General features: G+C 46.5%; 5 protein-coding genes across 5 annotated transcripts; 2 read left to right on the top strand and 3 right to left on the bottom strand.

The window, feature by feature from the left end:
- Window positions 1-89: 89 nt before the first annotated feature.
- T069G_10900 (uncharacterized protein) lies at window positions 90-1205 on the bottom strand (the record flags this gene model as incomplete). The annotated part of the gene is made up of 1 exon (XM_056178110.1): window positions 90-1205. One exon carries the CDS (start codon window positions 1203-1205, stop codon window positions 90-92), a length of 1116 nt encoding a protein of 371 aa, XP_056024400.1.
- Window positions 1206-2374: 1169 nt separating this feature from the next.
- Window positions 2375-3124, bottom strand: T069G_10899 (uncharacterized protein; the record flags this gene model as incomplete). The annotated part of the gene is made up of 1 exon (XM_056178109.1): window positions 2375-3124. The coding sequence occupies one exon, from the start codon at window positions 3122-3124 to the stop codon at window positions 2375-2377; it is 750 nt and encodes a 249-aa protein (XP_056024399.1).
- Window positions 3125-6056: 2932 nt separating this feature from the next.
- On the top strand, window positions 6057-12572 carry T069G_10898 (acyl transferase domain-containing protein; the record flags this gene model as incomplete). The annotated part of the gene is made up of 10 exons (XM_056178108.1): window positions 6057-6075; window positions 6141-6231; window positions 6294-6582; window positions 6645-7068; window positions 7126-7446; window positions 7752-10937; window positions 11022-11153; window positions 11367-11584; window positions 11639-12454; window positions 12516-12572. 10 exons carry the CDS (start codon window positions 6057-6059, stop codon window positions 12570-12572), a joined length of 5553 nt encoding a protein of 1850 aa, XP_056024398.1.
- A 1092-nt stretch (window positions 12573-13664) lies between these two features.
- On the top strand, window positions 13665-14887 carry T069G_10897 (phosphorylase superfamily domain-containing protein; the record flags this gene model as incomplete). Its single annotated transcript, XM_056178107.1, has 3 exons — window positions 13665-14319; window positions 14377-14733; window positions 14790-14887. The coding sequence occupies 3 exons, from the start codon at window positions 13665-13667 to the stop codon at window positions 14885-14887; spliced, it is 1110 nt and encodes a 369-aa protein (XP_056024397.1).
- A 2140-nt stretch (window positions 14888-17027) lies between these two features.
- T069G_10896 (NACHT domain-containing protein) lies at window positions 17028-21056 on the bottom strand (the record flags this gene model as incomplete). Its single annotated transcript, XM_056178106.1, has 12 exons — window positions 17028-17114; window positions 17167-17960; window positions 18384-18966; window positions 19132-19212; window positions 19258-19528; window positions 19601-19729; window positions 19769-19802; window positions 19884-20144; window positions 20190-20306; window positions 20382-20426; window positions 20469-20906; window positions 20972-21056. 12 exons carry the CDS (start codon window positions 21054-21056, stop codon window positions 17028-17030), a joined length of 2925 nt encoding a protein of 974 aa, XP_056024396.1.
- Between the last annotated feature and the right edge of the window lie 1605 nt (window positions 21057-22661).

Here is a 22661-nt window from a genome sequence, read left to right as displayed (position 1 = left end):
CTGTGTGATGACTGTTTGGATTACTTATGTGTTATGACTTATTCTAATTATAATTTACTACTTGATATCGTTTTATTTTATATACAATCCTAAGCATGCGTCGTTGCATCTGTACTCGTCTCTGGTGTTGGCTCATTTGGTTCTCTTTTCTTGTCGATGGCTTGCCATATCAACCATGGCAAATCAGAGAGAAGCTGATAAACAGCCCCGAGCATAACCAGACCAAAAAATACGACTGGTCCGAGAATCGCAAAGATGGTGAAGCCGTATGTTGCCTTTTGGAACTCGGCGTTGTTCTGAAGCGGCTCGGCTGCAAGACCGACTTGCATTGCGGTCAGCACGAGAACCAGCCAGACTGTAGACGCGGCGATCCAGCTGAGATTGTCGCGGAAGAAGCTACTGTAGTCGTTCCAGCTGTTGAAGTAGGCTTCGAAGGGGGAGAGGTTGAAGACGCGGTTGATGGTGTTGATGCGGGAGAGGCGAAGCTCGCCGTGTATGAAGCGGGGGTGCATCTGGGCTGGGTCATGGTTTCGCAGAATGGACCGGGCGATGATTTTCCATGTTCTCCATGATAATGGCCTTTGGTTAGGGCCGGTTGGGAGAAGACATTTTTCGATGGCGAGGTGGAAGTCGCTGTCTGAGGAGATGAGGCATGCGTATGTGTAGAGGAAGCCGAGAGCGACTTTGCGCTCGTTGCTGAGTTCTGGACTTAATAGGTATACTGTCCAGAACTTGGAGCTTAGGAGGAAGCGTGGGAGAGGTTTGATGAATATCCTCCCGTTGGGATTCCACATGAGATGTAGATCGATGCGATCCGTGATGGTAATCTCACGGCCTAGGGCGACGTGATAATGAAGTTGTGCAGGGGGTCTCTTGGCGCCTGCGAGCCAGAGATGCTTTAACATGCTTTCCAGGCCCTTGAGGGATAGTTCCGAGGTGAGGAAATGGGGGACATTTTCAGAAGGGTCTCCGACGTGGCGCCTCTTGCGGTATCCATGGGACTTGTGGTAGTGATAGGATGCTGGTAGGAGATCTTGCAACTCATCATCGCTCTCCTCAAACGGGTCTGTGTTGAACTGGAAGGGAATGGATGTGTTAGTTGGCGAGACGGCATGGTGTGGGAAGATGGGGTGGAGAAACGCTACCGGGCATTGGGAGTGATGCTGCTGCTCACTCATATCGTCGGCATATTTGGTATATTCCATCTAGGATATTCGCTAAAGAGGCGAATGTTTTCGTGTTCAGGGGCAGCGTATAGCTTTACGCTATACCTGAGTAGCGAGGATGTATTCTCGTATCGTATGCGTTATACGATCCGTCTATGAGATTGAATACAATGTGCTTCTTGACTGAGACTGGAGCTTGACATAATCGGGTGCCAAGAGACTTGGCGCTGGGTTGGATAGAACCACCCTACCTCTATTCTCAGAAGTAAAGTTGAGAGACGCGAAAGAATGGGCTCTTAGATACTCGTACGGCTGAGGTTCAAAGTGCAAGGATATCCTGGAAGATAGGAGGCTGGGAGAAGGCGGATACTAATCCGCTGGTCAAGATGTTGAGACTTGCGTAACGTGAGGGTAAGGCTCGACCAATTATGAGGAACACTCCTTGGTTCGCGAGAGATGCATATGCGAGGGTGAGATGCCGGTCAACGGTGCGGCTGAGATGCCGGTTGAGTTGCGGACTGAGTTGTGCTGTGAATAGAGAGAGGAACGACGCGTAACAGACTAGATTCTAAAGGACTTGAAGCGGTGGATTCTGATCGCTGTGTTTAACAATGAGGAACACCTAGGCAGTGGGACACAGCCTCAACTCCGCGTCTGCCTAGAGAGCCGTTGGTCCAAGTATTCGTGAACGGGTATAGACATGAGGCTGTTACTCATACTGCAGACTATGTTATGCAGTCTATCGGATGTGGCAATGATTGGTTGTTGAGATGACAAATGTAACCAGTCGAAGTGGGAGGCGGTATATCGAACCAGGTTTTCTAGCGCAAACCCCCTGCTCGAAAGCTGACCCATTTTTCAACTTCCCCTTTCGTGTGATGCAAGGCATATCACGCGCTGAATGAGAACAAAGCACACCATTCTGAGAATACGCGCGAGGAGAAACTTGGTGGAATACTGCTGTTTCTGAGTGAAAAATTTCCAAAGTTGCCTCTAATTGAAGCTGTGGTTGAGCAAAGTGATGGATATACGGACCGTGGAGGAATTAGCGACGACTGACTTACACGCGCCGCCTGCTCTCACGGCCGTTGCGTGTTTGGAGGCTCTGAACTTTTACATATTTTTGCAAATCAAAACATACACAAGCATCTATAAGTAATGACAAATCTGGACAATTGTTGCTCTACCTGTGCCTCTGCTCATCTATGTTAAGTGACCCTTGACAACACATCGACAATCCGAGCAGCCATGGCGTCACCATTATCTTGTCCAAAGGTAGTGATGAGCGCTCGCAGTGGCGGATCTTGAGCTGATGGCCCAGCAGCAGAGTCCGCACTCTGCAACATGGCCGCAAGCATTCGATCAGTCAAAGCCTTTTGAGCCTGACCACTGCTGATAACCTCCTTTTGGGCCTTGCTGACGTCGTCCATGACTTCCAGTGATCCATTGTAATAGTTGATGGGTGCACCGCCTGTGAATTCATGCCAGTCCATCGCGTCTACAGAGACGCCGGCTTTCCTCACCAAGTGAGTCTGTATCGCATGGCCCTCATGCAAAGGCGGTAATAGCAAGACGGCATTGGCAACAGCGCCAGCCGCATATAAGTTGCCAAGTCCTGCTGTACAGCATACTAGTTCCACTGATGCCATCAAATCTAGTGCTTCGTCGGGTAAGACCATGCGAGCTGCTTCGGGATCTTGAGGATCTATGCCTCGTGCCACATCTAAACTAGCTACTAACACAATCAACTTGGCATGTTGGGACTTTGGAAGCGCGGCATTGCGTAAGTTGACAGCACGCTTCGCGGCACTGTAAATAAGACGAGCGTAGGCGACATATTCTTCCTTTGGCATTAGAGGATTGACCATTCCTCCGAAGTTGAGAAGGACATCTTTGAGAGGACCTGCAGTGGTTCTTGGAGGTGGTCCAAGTGGTGGAACTGTCACGACATTGTTCATATTTTCGCTGATGATGCGCTCTTGGACGCCGTAGAACTCTGCGGCAATCACCATATCGGCTTGATGCCAATGGGATGAAATGCTAGGCCAGAACCATAATAACAAGTCGATGATGACAACAGGAATGCCGGCGGTTTGAGCTGCGGCAGCAACAAGCTCATCCATAGATGTTACAACAAGCTGTGGCTTTAAGCGTTGTAACAGAGAAACAAGCTCTTTCTTCCCTGTCTCTGGATTTGAATAGAGGTCGATATGATGACACCCGTCCCAGTCAGCCTGAGTGAGCTTCTGAAAGTCCATTGTGAGGCTTGATCCCACATAATGCAGTGCTACAGGACCCAGTGATTTTGACCGGTTGCGTAAGTACGGCATGACGGCCATCAGGGTTGCGCCTGGGCCGCCGCCGAATGGCTGAGCATTACAGACGATGTTTATGGGTTGGGGAGTTGGCTGGACGAGGCGGGTCTTGTCGATGCCATTATGGTAGACCAGATCTGGATTTTCGCTCATTTTTACGGCCGCAAAAAGTGAACCTCTATTAAAAAGAATCTTGAAAAATATGAAACGAGAGACATTTTCGTAGAAAAAGAAGAAGCTGAACGGTATTTATTTGCTTCAACAGAGTCAATGAGCGTCATCAAGCAAACTAATGTATGTCTTACACTAAGGCTGTTCTAAGCTCTATTCGCGCTAGCAATGCCTTCATAAAATGTACGCAACGAAGCTGAAAATGCGTAATGCCGATCGATATTTGCTTAGAAATATTGGCTGATGAAATTATGATGTATTATTGAAGAAGAAAGTGTTGAATGCTGATGAGTGTTTGCTGCGGCAGCCTTCATGTTTTTAATGTGTTATGGCAACCCCACCATTCTGTATAAAGAGCTACATCAAGACGTCGGCGAATAGCGATAAATGTGTGGATTGCAAAAAGAATGCCTGAGATTATTAAAAGAAAGGATCGTGGATCTGATATGATGCATGCAAAATTCCATCGATCGGGCTTTCTGATTCGTACTTCATAGCGGGTGGCGTAGATGGAATCATATGTGTGACAGCGACATTCGAGCCTGCTCCACAGAGGCATAATAACTGCTCCTTATAGAATTTGATAAGCCAGTCACTGCAGCTGGGAAGCGCCAATAAACGCCATCAGTAAATGTAACTTATACTTAGTCTCTAACCATGCATTGGTTTGTGGCAATAAGAAGCCCGCGGCTGTCTACATGTAATTGTGTATTACTGGCTCATAAAGCTGTACCTTTCTCACGTAGCCTCGACATAATTTCTCTTGACAATCTTCTGTGCTTAATAGCCAGTATATATGCAAATTACTCCACCATCATTCTCGTTCAAACTTCTCTGATGGATGCGAAATAGGGCCTAGACTCTCAATAGATGATCGTGTCTGCTTTTGGACATATGCAGAGACGATGATTAGGCTCATCTGCTGAATTAGTATTCCACCTTGCCGCTATTCATCCATCTCTATCTTTACATGGATAGCCGTGTTTGTTTACTCATCCGGGGTAATCAAGATTGGCACGTCAGCTTGATCGCAGCAACTCCGCATGACCGGCTGCCCTGCAGTGTCTGACGAATAGAGCAACGCATGTCCTGGGTGAGGGGTAGTATTACAGCGATATGGTAACACGATGTGCCACTTCAACGATCGCTCTAATAGCCAAATCTTACCACTATTTTCAGAGCAGAGGTTGGCTGCTAGCGTCATATTATCCTTGCATTGCGGAGTTAGAAATTATAGGACTTTAATTAGGCCAGCCGTGTTGTCTAGGACAAATGCATTCGTAGCCATGATGTTATTGATAAGGCGCCGACGTCGAAATAACAACCGATGAGCGATAGCTATACGTAACTATACTTATAAGGAATAAATATCAAGCATAAGGTAGTGGTGGCCGTTGCTATTGAGATAGTATCTAGCTACATGCATTGCGGAGTTTGCTTCTTAATCATGTAGTCAGAAATCCTCGGCGCGATGTAATAGGTTGGTGTGAGATGTATCCAGGTCTTTACGGCAATGGTGCGTGAGCCCCCTAATCGAACACATACCACACCCGATGTAATCGGTAAGCAGCTACTATTTCAAGAACCTATTACTATCGAAATTGTCGTGAACATGGTATTTACGACTTGGCCGTACAAGTGATGCTAGCTGCGGAGACCTCGGGGGCTTTTTTTACCGTTCCTGGTAGTAGGCGCGAGGTTCATGGCTTAGAGATCAATGTGTTGTGCCAATTATAGTTGACTGTACTCTGTGAAACAAGAATACTGACCAAGCTGACCAAAGTCATGTTCCTAGCCATAATCTCCGTATCAGTGTACCAATAAGTCACATATGCTTTGAGTAACCATACATGTATACAAGCAAGGTAAACGTAATTTCACTGATGTCACTGGTATTGAGGTAAAGATTCCGCGCGCGTCTTAACACAAATTGATTACAAAACCCGTCTTCACCTTCAACGCGATATGCATTTTCGATACAAACCACAGGCATCGGACTTTCGGAGCATAGCTTGAAAAGAGAGGCAGGGTTGTCAAAGAAGCTAACGCAAAGTGTAGACACCCGGTACCGACGAAGCGTTGGTGGTTGTCTGGTTGGAAGGGAAAAGGTAACGGTATCCGCTCCATGGTAGCAAATTGGAACAGAGACTCCTAGACTGCGTCAGCGGTCTGTCTCAGCTATATAAAAAGACAAAAGGGTGCGTGTGTCCTTGAACTGTGTATCTGTACGAAAACCAATCTGCTGAACTGCTCTTCCTAGATTATCAGAATAATATGGCCGAACATCTACCACGGCTTATCATTTTTGGAGACTAAGATGCGGACACTCTTTCATACACCAGAGGCGTGATACTACAATCACGAAATTTGCCGTACGCCTCCCGTTTTCTTCGAGACTGCGCAGATGAAGTGCAAGCCCTTCTGTCAGGGCTTGACACTGAAGAGAGACGCCGATACTCGCGATTCGAGGATATTCTAGAGTTAGCAGTTATCCATGCCGAACTTACCGAAGAAAGTCTCTCCAGTGAGGCAACCTCAATCGTTTTGTTCTTCATTTCGCAGTTTGGAGGCCTCATTGTGTACGTTGGGACAAACCCCTTGGAGATGTGTAGAGACAGTGTAGTGCTAATCCACGGGATAGGCGGGCTGAACAAGATCCATCGTTACTTTCAACAAGTCATACATCTTCCGTATACATCATTGGACTATCTTTTGGTCTCCTTCCTGCCACTGCAGCAGCTACAGCTAGAGATGTTGGCGAGCTTTTAGCCATAGGGAAATCACTAGTTGCTGTAACCTTTCGACTGGGCTTGCAACAAACGAGAAAGGCATTAGAAATTGAGAGTACACCAGGATCATGGGCCACGGAAGTTACCAATATTGCACCAGGGGAGGTAGAAGCTATTCTTAGCGCTTTCAACAATGACATGGTAAGAAATGTCTCCTGCTTCTTGTTACATGTCTCAGAAAAGCTTACGATCATTCTTAAAAGGCTGTCCCAAAACACCGGCGCATGTACATTAGGACAATAACTAATCGGGGAGTCGTAATCTCCGGCCCACCGTCGGTCTTCTCTGAACTGTATTCCTACTCACCGATATTGGCATCGATTTCTAAGACACAGTTACCACTGAAAGGCCTCGCTCATGCGCCTCACATCCCGCCACTCGATATTGATGGAATCCTTGGTACCTCACCAGTATTTCAGTTTCCTGTCCGAGAAAAAGTACATGTCTTATCGACTAGTTCTTCTCGGCCATTCGAGGGGCAAGATCTCGGTAGTATACTCGCTGAGGCGTTGGTTGATATCACTCAGCGGATGCAAAATCTGACTGGAGTATCTAATTACTGCGTCTCGGAGTTTCAAAGTGACAAGACTGTTGAACTCGTCACAATTGGTCCTCAAAGCCAAGCTGGTGAAAGCCTAAGAGAAGAGTTGGAGGTTGGAGGGATTTGCTTCAACTTTCGACCAGCTATTCAGTCAAACATGGAAAGACTTCGAGATGGATCTGATCTGGTGGCTGTCGTTGGCATGTCATCACGCCTACCAGGAAGCGAAGACATAGACAGTTTCTGGGAAAATCTTCAGGCGGGCCGTCAATTCGAATCGGAGATTCCAGCAAGTAGATTCGATCTTGAAACCCACTACGATGCAACAGGAGCTAGGAAAAACACAACGACCAGCTGCTATGGCTGCTTTCTGAACAACCCGGGATTTTTTGACAACCGACTGTTTAGCATTTCTCCCCGTGAAGCTCAGCAGATGGATCCGGCCCACCGTATCCTCCTCATGTGTAGTTATGAGGCCCTACAGATGGCTGGATATAGCCCGGAAGCAACCTTGTCCACAAATAGAAATCGCATCGCTACATACTTTGCTCAGGCCGGCGATGACTACAGGGAATGCAACGCCAACCAAGCATCGACCTCTTCTTGATACAAGGAGGCGCGAGGGCATTTGCTCCAGGGCGTCTACACAATCATTATAAATGGGCCGGAGCCAGCTATTCTGTTGATACTGCGTGTTCCGGGAGTTCGACCTGCATAATACTTGCGATCAATGCCCTCTTGTCGCGAGAATGTGACACAGCTCTTGCAGGTGGTGGATCGATCCTTACAGCACCTGATCTGTTTGCAGGACTGAGTAGGGCCGGGTTCCTCTCCAAAACTCCTGGAGGATGCAAAACATTTAGAGAAGATGCCGACGGCTATTGTCGTGCCGATGGCGTGGGGTTGGTGGTTTTGAAGCGCCTTGAAGACGCTGTTTCGGACAACGACAATATCCTGGCGGTGCTAAGAAGAGGCACCAGAAATTCTTCCTGGAATTCGATTTCTATAACTCACCCAAGCGCTGATGCCCAACTCAGCGTGGTCCGGGAGGTGCTCCGGAATGCTGGCGTGGAGCCAAAAGAAATTGGCTTCGTCGAGATGCACGGCATAGGCACTCAAGCTGGCGATGCAATTGAGATGGAGGCTGTCAGCAGAGTCTTTGGAAATGATCGCACAAAGGAAAATCCTCTATATGTCGGCTCTGTTAAGCCCAGCGTTGGGCATGGAGAGGCTGCCTCGGGAGTTACTTCGCTTATCAAGGCCATTGAGATGCTGCGCAACAACACAATTCCTCCTCAACCAGGTTTTTCGGGACCACGGAACAAAAAGTTTGCTTACATAGATGAGCTGAACATTCGTGTTCCCGAGACGAATTTGCTGTTTCAATTTAGTCCTTTTAGTCGCGATGGAAAGAGGCGAATCTTGATCAGCAATTTTGATGCTACTGGTGGCAACAATGCCATGCTCCTCGAAGATGCACCTGTTCGGCCACAGAAGACTGGCATAGATCCAAGAAGTCATCAAGTAATTGCCATATCCGCGAAAACTACGTATTCTCTTAAGAAGAATATGGAGAAGCTCCTGGACTACCTGGAGCGCCATCAAGATATCAGGCTCTCTGATCTTGCGTATACTACGACAGCCAGGCGTATCCACGAGGACTTGCGGAGGAGCTATGCGGTGGAAAATGTTGACCAGCTTCGCCAGTTGCTGGAAACAGATTTGCGAAAAGATGGTGACCGCAATATTTCGCCTGTCAAACGTTCCTCAATAGTCTTCACTTTTACAGGTCAAGGCTCACAATACGGGGGGATGGGGAAGCAGCTCTTTGCTACTTCTCCTAGATTTCGCCGAACTGTGGAATCATTACATGAGATATGTAAACGGCATGGATTCCCTTCATTGATTGACCTCATTGCCTCTGGAGAAGCTAGTATTGAGAGGTACAGCTCGGTTCAAACACAACTGGCCATCATTGTTCTGGAAATAGCATTAGCTGATCTATGGAAGTCATGGGATATTGAACCAGACCTCGTTATTGGCTACAGCCTGGGTGAATACGCAGCATTATATGTAGCTGGCGTGCTTTCTATTCACGATGTATTATATCTCGTGGGAAGGCGGGCAATGCTAACCCAAGAGAAGTGCTCTTCAGGTACTCACGCCATGTTAGCAATTCAAGCATCACAACAAAATGTCGAAGAGAAGATATTCTCATATCCCTCTTGCGAGATCTCCCGCAAAGGCGCGCCCAAATCGACCGTCATTAGTGGATCGGTTGATGATATCGTCAGTCTTCAGAGCCAGCTGAAGACAGAGGGCTACTCATGCACATTGCTTGATGTTCCTTACAGCTTTCATAGTTCTCAAGTGGATCCTATTCTGGATGACTTCAGAAACATTGCTGAGAAAGTCAATTTCGGCAAGCCGCGTATACCTGTGGCATCGACGTTGGTAGGCGCTGTCGTGAGGGATGAAGGCGTCTTTTCACCATCTTATCTGGCAAACCAAGCTCGCAAGCCGGTTGACTTTATAGGAGCACTAGAGGCTTGCCGGAATGAGAATTTAGTTGATGATGACAGTGTATGGATCGAAATTGGACCTAAGCCGGTACTTAGCTCGCTTGTTGGTAATGCTCTCAACGTTCCGAGACGCAAGCTCCTACATACAACTAATAATAAAGAGGAGGATTGGAAGGCTATCTCGAAGTCGATGGCGTCTGCCTATCTAGAGGCCTTGCCTATCAACTGGACTAATTTCCACCGAGAATACGTCCAGTTCCTCAGTCTACTCGAGCTGCCGTCGTATGCTTTCGACTTGAAGAACTATTGGATTACCACAAAGAAGGCTTCGCAGGTTGAAGTTCAGACATTAGCCGGGACACAATCCACCCCATCTGTACCCGGGTTTCCCACTACAACTCTCCAACGCGTTCAAGAGGAGTCGTTTGACGAGCTCAAGGCAGTGGTGACCTTCGAATCCATGATGTGCGAGCCGACGTTTTTATCTGTTGCGCAGAGACACATAATAAATGGGGTACCTCTCTTTCCTGGTAGTACATTTGTGGATATGGCGTTTTCGGCGGCAAAATATATATATCAGAGGACAGAATCTGGGAACGCGGTTCCAGCAATGTCTCTCGCTAACCTGACCATGATGCATCCTCTGATACCTGATCTCGATAAGAAGCTGGACCAAGTCGTTATAACGAGAGCAGAGAGAAAGAGTGGAAGCTTAGTGGTCACAATCAGCTTTGGTTCTCGCAAAGGGAGGATCACAGAAGATTGTGCGAGCTGTCAAGTTCATTTTGGAGATGAAATGGACTGGAAGAATGACTGGGCTTGCAATGAATACTTTATCAACGCTGCTAAGGATAATATCGTTCGATGTGCGAAAGCTGGCTCTGGACATTGCCTCCACCAGAAAATAGTGTACAAACTCTTTGCCAACCTCGCGCATTATGATGCGTCATTTAAGGCTATGGAGGAGGTATTTGTGGAAGAAGATTTCACCAGTAATGCCGTTGCATGGGTGAAGCTGCCTCCGACGGACACGCATAACTTCACGTTTAGCCCTTATTGGGCCGATTCTCTCATTCATGTTTCCGGGTTTTTGTTAAATGGAAAACCGGATGACGATGGAGACGACGTCTGGATTATTACCAAATTAGGAACCTTTCGTATGTTGAGCACCCTGCAGTCTGGGACGCAGTATCAGAGTTATGCGCATATACAAAAGGCGACTGATGATGGTGCTGCACATTGCGATGTCTACGTCTTTGCAGGGGACAAAATCGTCGGTTCTAGTACTGGAATGATATTCCAGAGAGTGGCTCGACGGCTTCTTGATGTTGTGCTCGGGAAAAGCTCAGCGCCGATCAGGAATACCATCACGTCCAAACCAATACATACCGCCGCCCGAGCCATCCAACCAGGATTTGAGGATTTCCAGACAAGTAATCTGTCATCACCGTTATCAGACACAGGAAAAAGCGGCAGTGAAACATCAGCTACGTCGATTAATGGAGATGATGTTGAAGATGTCATCGCAGTTATCCTTGCCAGTACAGGGGTTGATCCAGCTGATGTTGAACCTTCGACTCAAATCGCTGATTTGGGCCTTGATTCAATCTTGTCAATTGAAGTGATTGGCGAGATCAAGAAGAAACTCGGTAAAGACCTTCCAGTTTCTTTCTTCAGTCAGCATCCCACAGTAGCAGATGTGCGAAAGGCTCTTGGAAACAATGATGCATCAACAATGAAGCCAAAGACACGTCAAGTGCCAGTAGTAGCTACTTTTATTAATTCTACATCCAAACTCGCTCAAAAAACTGCTGATAACGATAATACAGACACTGTTATGGAAGTTATTCTTGACATGACAGGAATTGACCCTGCTGATGTTGAGCCATTCACGCGTATTAGCGATATGGGCCTTGACTCTATCTTGACCATTGAAGTCATTGGCAAACTCAGAAATAAAACGGGTGTAGAACTTCCGACCTCTTTCTTCAATCAACACCCAACAGTTGCAGATGTTAAGAAGGCACTTGGTCATGCCGGCCAACCGAACGCAAATGAACCCTCTGAGATTAGCCCCTTGGTATCCCGTTATGGGAGAGAAAAAGGTGATACAAAGGCTTCAAAGACGAACAAGACGTCCATTTCTAACTACTTTAGCAATGTTATCTTGGTCCAAGGCAGCGCAACTTCAAACAAAATTCCGCTCTTCCTGATAGCCGATGGTGGTGGATCAGCGACGTCGTACATGAGCCTTTCGCCTTTATTCCCAGGCAATAATCCAGTATACGGGTCTGAATCACCGTTTCTTGACAATCCGGAAGACTATGTCTACACGATAGAAGAAGTCTCTGACCTTTATGCTGCTGCCATCCGCAGAATACAGCCACATGGACCTTATCTCTTAGGCGGGTGGTCTCTTGGAGCTCTTGTTGCCTTTGAGGTTAGCAAACGGTTCTTGAGCGATGGAGAGGTCGTCCAAGGCCTTTTTGTTCTTGACTTCAAGTTTCCTGTATCCGATGAGAATCGCATTATGCCAACGATGGAGACAGTGGAGATGATTGGTATGGCAAATGGTGTCAATGTTCTTGGTAAGGGCAATTGGGCACCTGCTACTTACAAGGCCAAATTACACTCTCTTCAATCGCTCAGAGCAACAGCCAAGTATAAAATGCAGCCGATGAATCCAGGAAGTTCACCGTTGAATACCTACGTAGCCTGGGCTGGCCTGGGTCTCGAGACGTTGCTTGGTGAAATACCGGCTGGCATTCAAGAGATCCTCAAGGCGCACTCGGATCCGAACGCAAACTTCCGAGCAGATGCTATGTTGTTATGGCTCTTTGGGGAGCGTCAGAAGCATGAAGGACCGGATGGATGGGACGAAGAGACTCGAGGCCCAGTTTACTGCTCGTCGTTGCCTTGCGACCACTTCACTATGGTTAACAAGCCTTTTGTAAGTTATCTACAGTCTAATGGCAGTTTCAAAGATATGCTAATGAGATCTCACTGGTTAGGCCGAACATACCGGGAAGCACCTACGAGAGCTGCTTACTCGGTGTCTAGCTAGTTAGAATAAGTTTTGGATACAGTGGAGAGGTAATACCGACGCAACAAGAGGATGCATGGAAGATTTAGAACACTCGCCGATGGATTATGCGCTAAGCTACACATACTGGTGGCAGAGGCTGATAAAACTGAGTTGAGCTAGATCTACATTGTTCAAACTCATTACTTTTACGTTGATTTCGGCCGATGAAGCTCGAAATGATACTTTAGACTGTATTAATAGTAGCTCCCAATCTCACATGTCTATGTCAACCTACGGAAGAAGACTAGGCGGAGCTAAATACTCCTCAGATGAAGCCACGGTTCCCACAGGGATTTAGTACGCCAACAAATGCAATTGGCTTCCTATTCTAGCAGATAAAGCTTCTTTAATAGGTGGCTAAGTCAGTCGCCATGCAGAAGCCCGTATTAGCCTGTCAGTAGAGGCGAAATCTCACATCTCGTAGTAGTAAAAAGGAAGGAAGAGGTTGACACCAACGCTGATCGTATTTTGCTATATTTAAGTGCTGACCTTGACAATGTATATCAGCATCAATGAGAGTTACATTGATGATGATGCTGAGTAGACGTAGATTTGTGCTAGATCTTGGACTAATCGTGAACCCGCGTGAAAAGGGCAGCAAGCTGCATATTGAGATCGAGATATATGTAATTACTCTATATGATTAAACTTGTGATAACATTCAACACTCAACTTTTGAGGCCCGTGGTTCAATTGCGGCTTTTCAACATTCTGGCGCCGAAGTTATCTGAGCAGCGCGGCATCGCAAAAGAGCATTAAACATTGAACTGAGTGATTTGATACGAGTTAGTCTCCAGGGATCAAGCTTGCAGCTAATTCGACTTATTAAGGGCCAATCGCCATGCGGCTCGGCCGGGCCCCCACGCGGCGAGCCTGCCGTCTACTACAATCCGCTCAATATATTTACTCATGCAGCCTGATTGAACAGAATTGGGCATGAACGATTCCTCAGCCTCAACATACCCCGCTTCAATAAAACTACTTCATGTAAACAACATCAACGGCGTGTCTTTTTAAATGAACTGTTTGGATACTCTTTCGTCATTAACTCTACGAATTCTCGCAATTTTCCGTCATGGCTCAGGTCATTAAACCTACAAGTCGAGACCAGTTTCACATAGCCATTATATGCGCTCTGCCACGTGAAGCCGATGCTGTCATGCTGCTATTTGATGAATTCTGGGACGAGGACAGCGATCCATTTGGACGAGCGAATGGCGACACAAATACTTACAACACTGGCCGCATCGGAAAACACAATGTTGTTCTCGCCATACTCCCAGGCATGGGCACCAACAACGCGGCCTCGGCTACAGCGAGTCTACGATCAAGCTACAGTAACCTCAAACTTGCATTACTCGTCGGGATTTGCGGGGGCGTACCCCGAATCGCAGACGAGGATGTTTTTCTTGGCGATGTTGTAGTAAGCAAGGCCATTGTCCAGTATGACTTTGGCCGACAGTACCCAGGAGGTTTTGAGATTAAGAATACCATTGAAGATAGTCTTGGTAGAGCAAACAAGGACATTCGAGGGTTGCTGGCAGTTTTTGAAACTGAGCATATGAGAGATTGGCTGTCAACCAAATCGGCGGACTATTTGAAGCAACTGCAAGAAGCCGCGAAGAGGAAAAGACGACGAGCGAAATACCAGAATCCTGGGGCCATTCAAAACAAACTCTTTTTACGGGATTATATCCATCAACACCAGTTGGAGCAGTGCGAAACATGCAGTACCGTGGAAAGTTCTGGAGAGATTTGCGAATCAGCATCGAAAGCATCTTGCGCAGATTTGGGTTGCGACGAGACTCAGCTTGTCCAAAGAGATGTTTCTTTCCTAGACAATGGCGTCTTTAATATTTTCATTGGACGGATTGGCTCAGGCAATACGGTAATGAAGAGTGGTAAAGACCGAGACCGGATTGCCGCGCAGCATAACCTCATTGCGTTCGAGATGGAGGGCGCAGGAGCTTGGGACGAGGTCCCTTGCTTGGTAGTCAAGGGTGTTTGCGACTATGCTGATAGCCACAAGAATAAACAATGGCAAGACTTTGCGGCTGCCACTGGGGCTTGCGTGATGAAGGCCATTTTGGCTCGCTATGTCGTGGCTGAGGGTGCTCAAGGTTCCGCCTTGACTCAGACAAATGGTAAGATTCAACTAATCTCTTCGTTTAAAATGCTCCCTCCACTTACACATGAATAGGCCAAAGTGTGCAGAATAATACACGAAGTATTTCTGGAAATACATTTGGCAATAATGTAAACATTAGCCAGGGCGATATGACTTGGAACATGAAGTGATGCACTGGTTACATCCACGAGCCATCTAGGGTTGGAATCGACGTTCCAAAATAAAATAAAAATTTACCAGAGGAACAAATAAACTCATATATTTTGATTCTGTCACAATGCGGTCCAAATAAGTTCTCCTGGTCATTCCACCTTGCTATTTGGGCTGCTGGGGCAATTTAACCTCTTTACACTAGTCTAGATGTGATGGCCGGGAAATCATGTCGAGTGGCATTTTCTTTATTCATCCCTCGATTATAGCAAAAACAATGATGTCTCATGTGCGGACAGTGGCGTTGGATTGAGCTCTTATGCACCTAGAATCTCGGAGCGAAGGGAAAGTTCTCTCACATAAGATGATTATAAAATCGGAATACTCTATGCTCTACCCAAGAAGCTAGCAGCCGTCAAAGCCACGAGGATTCGATAAACACCATCAGTGTTTACCACAGCTCGAGAGGGACACTAATACTTACTGCCTTGGTAGCATCGTAACTCGTAACGTGGGTGCCGCTTGTTTGCCATATGAAGAATACGGTATAAACACAGCAGGTAAAGTCGCTTCAGACATGGATAACACCTTCACTGCACTGGATCGTATTTTCCGAGTGGGGATTGGCGGGGGGATTCCTTCTAAAGAGCACGATATTCGACTTGGTGATGTTGTAGTCGGTACAGGCATCATCTAGTACGACATGGGTAAAGCAATGCAGAAAGATTTTAGACTCTTAAGGACCGGGTTCACGCAACGACCCGATACTTCGCTAAGAACCGCTATCAGCAAAGTTGATTCCAATCACGATCGCAGCACTGATTTTCTAGAAACACATATACAACACATTTTGTCCTGACTACCAGGATACGAAAGGCCCCAAGGAGGCCGTGATAGACTATTTGAAGCTTGGTTTAGTCACGAAGAAGGCCAAAATACGTGTCAAAATTGTAAAGGACCTGAAGTCATCAGAGAATCCCGGGCGCCCAGGCCACACGTTTATTACGGTATAATCGCCTGCGGAAGTCAAGTTGTAAGGACGCGAGTTTAAGAGATAGTATTGGGACTGAAACGAAAGCGATATGCATTGAGATGGAGGCCACTGGCGTCATGACGACTGGACGCTGCTTGGCTTGGTTATTCGAGGAATATGCGATTATGCAGATTCACACAAGAATGATGATTGGCATAACTATGCCGCAGCTTCTGCCGCCGCTTATACGAGACATTTTATTCTTCACGCAGCCACTTAAAAAGTGCCGAGTCTCCTCAGGATTTGTTTATAACGTAGTCATCTCAATTCTGGGGGAGATTTGTAAGGGATAAAGATGCCAGAATGAGAGACCGGAAAAAAATAAGTAGCGAACAAAAGTTCTACTAGTAGTTGTCATTATTTTCTTATATTTATTTCTTCTTGTAGGTTAAAAAGGTCTGTTTTGTTTTTTAACATCATAGTAGACGGACTTCATGTTCCCCATTCAATGTATCATATGGAATCGCCGCGGCTATGTGAAGTAGTATTGTAGGACAACTCTTGTTCTGCTTGCTTATTTTGATGGATACCTAGCAAATTAGTAGATATTGCGATACATCTCAAAACCCTACTCGACATAGACAAGTTGTATCAACGAACTGGCAATTATAGTCGCCATACCGTGAAATACAGCCAATCTAGCCATCACAATCCCAAGATAACAGCGATCTCAAATTTACGGCATTAAATTTATTGATATCGAGAGTTCAGAGAAGACTAACTCTTCTTAAATAGAAGTACCTATCCTGAATTTTGCCAGTTTGTATCCATTCAAGCACCTTGTCCAACAAGATTTGGTTACTCCAAAGGGTACGATAATTTTAGTCTTTTACCTTTGGGTTCGTCTGCATCAGATTCACTTGTTACCAAATAGCTATCAACTTCAGAGTTCGAGTCATCAGCACGCAAGCTTGAATGACCGACATTGTCGGGATCCATTGTAATGATTCCTAGTCCCTGTAATTGATGCTGGCTAGGAAGTTGAATAATTATTATCTCATCCGCGGAAGTTGTATATGCCAACAAGGAGGATTGGATTGCCACATATTCTCTTGATGCATATTTTGGAGAATATTCTTCTGGAAATAAGAAGATTTTCTCTCCACCAAAACAGATCCAAGACGTGTCTAAAACGGGTTGCCATAACGAGTATGCCCGCCGTGGAATTTTTTCCCAGTGTTTCCATGAGGATCTTGTGCAGAAACCAGCACGGTCTGTGAGTATCATGTTCGTTGTTGGGTCAAAGAACGGCTCACTGTAGCTCACCCCAACTGCAACAGAAGTTATGAAAGTACCTGTGGCGACTTCCCAGATCTGGGCTTCGTACTCAGGACCGCCGTCATCCGACCCCCCTCTTGGTAATTGGAGAATAACTGCTAAAATCGTAGCATCAGACGAAAAACGAAGGCTATCTGCACAAAAGTGCGACCTCTCTTGCCAGGATTGCTCAGAGCCAAAGCTGGAAAGGTGGTGGCCCGCGCGCCAATCCCAGATGCGCACTCCCCAAACAGAACGACTCCCACGCTCCGACGTCCATGTTGAAGCTCTCGCCATATATTTTGACTCAGGTGAAATTGCCAACGCCACGATGTAGGGGTCGTCATAATCGTCATCGGTGTTGCTGTCATCGATGTTGCTGTCATCGTTGTTGCTGTCATCGTTGTTGCTGTCATCGTTGTTGCTGTCATCGTTGTTTTCGTCACTTTTAAATAAGCATTTGCCAGTTTCCGCGCACCACACCCTCGCCTCTCCATTGTCATAACCCGCAACCAGGTGTTTTGAATCTTCTGAAAAGATGATCGTACCTAACTTACAGCTGGCACTATGGCTTTCAAGCAAGTGAAGAGGCTCCCCGGTGGTAAGGCGCCAGATGCGGACATCACGCCGATTACCATCAGCACAGGCAACATATTCTAAGTTTGGTGAGAAAACGGGGCGAGCCCACTCGTCGGAATAGCTATATTTGAGCGCTTGGATACACTCGCCACCCTTTCCACTCCATATGTTGATGTACCCTTCGAGGCCTCGTTCTGCCACATATTTTGATCCTGGTGATATAGCTACGGATGATTCAAAGGATGATGCAGAGAATGATTCAGAGGATGTGCGAGCAAAACTCCTCATTTCGGTAGAGGATTCCCTGTTATCAATCCGCCATATTTGAACTGCATTGGAACTGGCAGATGCGAGAAGCGAGGAAGCTGACCAATCAGGAGAAAAAGAGACCCTAAACGTCTCATCCCTGGTGGCAATTTTGAATAGCTGTTCTCCTGTTCTAGTGCTTCCAACGATCAAAGTCTCCAGTGATGCTGTCACAAACATCGATCCATCGAGAGACAAGTCGAAATCGTATATCCTACGTCTTAATTTAATCTGATATATTTTCGTCCACGTTTTGGTACACCAGAAGCCGATATCGGAATAGTCCTTTGCTAAAGCCAATAGTGTGGAATCTTGCGAAAATTTTGAGTGCCCAATATCACCGAAAGACCAGGTGAGAGGATCACTGGATTGAGTGCAGATATGTTTCACAATTTTTCCCGTCCAAATAGAGTAGGTGATAGCGTCAGACTTGTGTATCAAGGCTATCAGTGCTGAATTGGGTGCAAAAACATACAAATCCCTGAAGCTAGGTGTATGCATCAGGTCTATCTCACGCGTGCAGGCACCGGATTTTGTCGTCCAGATTTTCATCGAGCTCAAGTATTTGAAACTCGATTGACCAAACATCGACCCACGAAACATCGATGCTGCCAGATCTCCATGCGGCGATAGACTAACCACTTCTTCTCGGAAAACTTCGGATGGATGGTCAGGGTGAGATTTGCTTATGTCAAGGTTTAAAGAAAGCTGCTGCACTTGGATCCCGCTGTCGATGGCCCACGTTTGCACGAGGCCCTTGTGAGAGACTGAGACCAAGTGTTCAGAATCGGGCAAGAAGGAGACATAATGATGGCATGTCTCATCCACGTTCAGTCGGATTGCACGTTCCACGGTATCTGTTCTATAGAGCGAGATACTATTATAAAACATACATATTGTGGAGGAGTTTGGCGAATAAAGCAACTTCGTATAATCAAGATCGGAACGGCGTATCTTCGTATCAATATTGCGCTGTAGAGAACACCGTCTTTGTGGCTCCTTTATGAAGGTTAAAAAACCTCCAACGTGAGCGCGTGTAGATTGCCGATATGACTTGTAAATTGCACTGTTCTTGTCCTCGAAGACAACCGCTGAATAGTATAGTTGTAGCGGCCATTCCCTTACAAAATTTTGGCAGTAATGAAAGAATCGATAAGCATCGCCAATAAGCTTCATTAGGCCGCTTGTATCTTCTTCTTCTTGCGAGTTTGTGACCCGATGCCCATTTTCTCTGCTTTTACAATAACTTGCCGCTTGATTGTTAAGTCTTTGTAAAGCAGATTCCCCTTCGGGTATAAGGCTGCGCAAGAGAGCTAAGGCTTCTAACCAGCATAGGTACTTGGTTTTGAGAAAGGCCTGGAGCTGTCCATCATCCTTAAAGCATTCCTCACTCTTGAATCCTTCAGAGTCGTATCCACGAATTAAATGATCGACCCAAAATACGCAGCTGTATTTTATGGGTACCAAGGGATCGGGATGCGGCGGCCTGATATTTCCCTTGGGCCTGGTATCGATCATGAGCCAGGTATCGATCAGGTGGTCGATATAGGGCCTGCGCCTTATATTGCCCATGCATCGTTCAGGGTCTTTGAGATTATAAATATCTTGCCTAAAAATGCGAGACATAGCACTGATCGACGTTTCAAACATTTTTCGATGTTGATATTGAATTCCTGAAGGGAAAATGCTATTGTAGACATTCCCTACTATGTAATCTTTGACTGACTGGTGGATGAAGTAGACAATGTCGTCTCTTATGGCTAAAAGCGATCCGCAATCTCTAACTATATCTTTCATGTCAAGTATATCGTAGGACAATTTATAATGTGCCCATTGAGAACTTATAAATATATGGAGTTCTTCAAGATGGAGGGGCCTCTCAGCGGTAGTAACGATGGAGAGCAAGATTTGACAGGCTTCTCGATCCTTTTTCCTTAGCTTAGCGTTGGCTCGCTGTAGTATCAGGTTGTAGAGGTTCTCTAGACCTTCTGGTATCTCTTCCAGTACTTCTTCAACATTTCGACGGTCTGTATCCCTCAACTGTTCGATCACAAGGGCTACCCATAGAAACGTGCCGTTTGCTTTGCGTTTTAGGGTTGTGACTGTTTTGGTTTGAAGTTCCTCATCGTCTTCCAGTGCTTCGATACCCGATATGAAATTGTTGATGTAAACATCAACAGATTTAGAGACATTCTCGGCGTTCTCTTTTAGCTCTAAGCTGAGCCTCCGAGCGGGTTCAATCAAACGCAGTCCTCGTTCGATGTCTTTGACATTTCGACTTGAAAGTAGCCACTTGACGCGATTGCTTGTTTTGAGAATGAGACTTAGGAGCAGCTTGCAATCGTGCTCGCACTCATCAAGAGCATCGACAACACAGATGGGGGCTGTTATCCCTCCAATCTGGGTAACTGCTTCAAATATATCACTAAGAACAGGCCACGCATTAGGCCCATCAAGTTGACTTAGTTTATCTTCATGTCGCTTGCAAATCGGCGAAAAAAGTGTCGGATTTTGCCTGACGAGGGAGAAAATCAATCCTGCTACCACCGAGGAAGCAGAATTAATCCTAGAGTCCGTGGCTTGACAGAAAAAATAGCCAAGTTTGCTCTTTTCGCCAGGAGTCTTTTCCAAGTCTTCGATGATGCCGCAGAGGAGCATTGTCTTGCCTTTTCCAGGGTCGCCTTTAATCCAAAGTACACTGCTCTCTTCCGTGTGGCGCCATTTCTTAAAGCCTTCATGGTCGAGTATCCAGTTGAAAGATTCGTGTAACAAGGGGCCTTTCAATTCTAAAATTCGCTTCTTGTCGTAAAATGGGTCCGTTTTACTGATTTTATTGAGAAAAGCGTCAATCGAATCTGGGGATCCTGTAGGCAGGAATGGTTAGCCAAATCATGGGTGCCCAATATTGTAGATATAAGTTGGAGCCTACTGGGATTAGCAGTGTTGAGGTCACCCTGAACGATTGTGACATTGTTCCCAATTGTGTTCCCTGAAATTTCTCGAACGTTGGCCATATAGTCGTAAATTTTACATCAAAGTCGCAGGCGATGCTTAATTTGCTATACAAAGATAGAAGAGAAATTTGAGACCCAGCCCGAAATTTTTCTCATTTCAGGCTGCAATCCGATACCCGATTTGGGCATCCAATGGCAGCTGGAGATAGCACAATCACTGAGTTCTGCTCTTACAACATCATTGGGCAAAAGGCTTCACTGTAGCCTTCTTCTTGGCAATTCGGACGAGGTTTGCCATTGGCTACAGAGCTATGTCTACGTCAAGGATTTAATAGGCCAAATTTTGGTTGAAGCGAAGCCCGATCCATCGCTGTGCATGCGGCTCTCGTCTTCCCGAGTGCGGCTGGGCCCTGGATACATGTACCGACGCCTTTCATCGCATCGAAAGGTACGCCGAGACTAAGTCATGTATTGCGGCGACAAATTTACATGGATAAGGGAGGTCTGAGCTTTGTATCTAGCCAGCTTGGGGTTCCCGATGCTACTCTGGGCCCGACATTTCTGAGACGCTGGATACCAGATACATTAGACAGATCGGTGACCGTAAGCCTATTAGTGGCTGGAGTGGTAAGGAATGGTAGGATGATTGTATGTTGGCCGTGCTCCGATCGTAGCAACTTACGGTGGTAATGAGAATGCATCTAATCGTAGCTGGCACGGTAAGATCATTGTATGTTGAAAGTGCTCCAGTCGTAGCGATATACGATTACGAGAATGAACTTCATCGTAACCTCGCGCCTGTTCGGTTGAAGTGGGATTCATTAGTACCGCCGCACTCTCGCCGCGGAACGATTGTTGCTGATCTGATAAATCGGCCAAATGCCTCTCTCACATGTGAGAAATCGCGTGTTGTCTACTCGGTACCTTGGCTATGTCAAAGTTTTGATGTATGTGTCTTCATCCTCTCAGCTTCCCGATTCGAGTGTTTCCGAGCCAAAGAAGGCAATTCAGTTCAGATTCACAGAGTAAGCCAAGGCGGCGATGCCGGTTGACAGTCCAAAATGCGGAATCGTAGCGACTTAAATGCTCTGCATAAACTGTCATTTCGGCTACCTCCCCGAAATTGTCATATATTCCCCTCGGGAACAACTATCCGATCCCCTGTCTGACCGTCCGAGCCGTTACACGATCGACAATCTCCATTGAACCTTGCTTATAGCGGCTGTCGATCCCATTCAATTTATCGCCACCTCAAGGCAACCTCCTCCAGCCCGTCTTCCCGGTAACGGTGCGTCTTGATAGCGGATCAAGGGTCAATGAGCTGCATTAGCGCCCCTGACGAGTGCCGTATCTCGCATTGAGTCTCGTATTTGGAGGGCACAAGTTGTCCGGATATAAACCCAACACCTCTACCGAGGCTTATGCACGGCGTCAAAATACACAGCCCGCGTCCGAGCTCGAAATCCTCCTCATCGGTAAATTTACTTGGCAAGGGGCGCTTTGACCTGATGCATGCAACAGGCGGGACGGCACCGAACAAGAGCCTCCCCCACATACTTTATTCGGTCACTGAATTTGCAATATCGGATGAATTAGCTGGTCTATATTACCCTTTTCAGATGGTGGTGGGCATCAGATCTTTTTCCCGGTACGGTTGACTGTCTA

This window comes from Trichoderma breve (assembly GCF_028502605.1).
Source record: "Trichoderma breve strain T069 chromosome 7 map unlocalized scaffold00007, whole genome shotgun sequence".
NCBI classification, from domain to species: domain Eukaryota; kingdom Fungi; phylum Ascomycota; class Sordariomycetes; order Hypocreales; family Hypocreaceae; genus Trichoderma; species Trichoderma breve.
The sequence above is the reverse complement of the archived record's forward strand: the minus strand, read 5'-3'. Positions and strand labels throughout refer to the sequence as shown.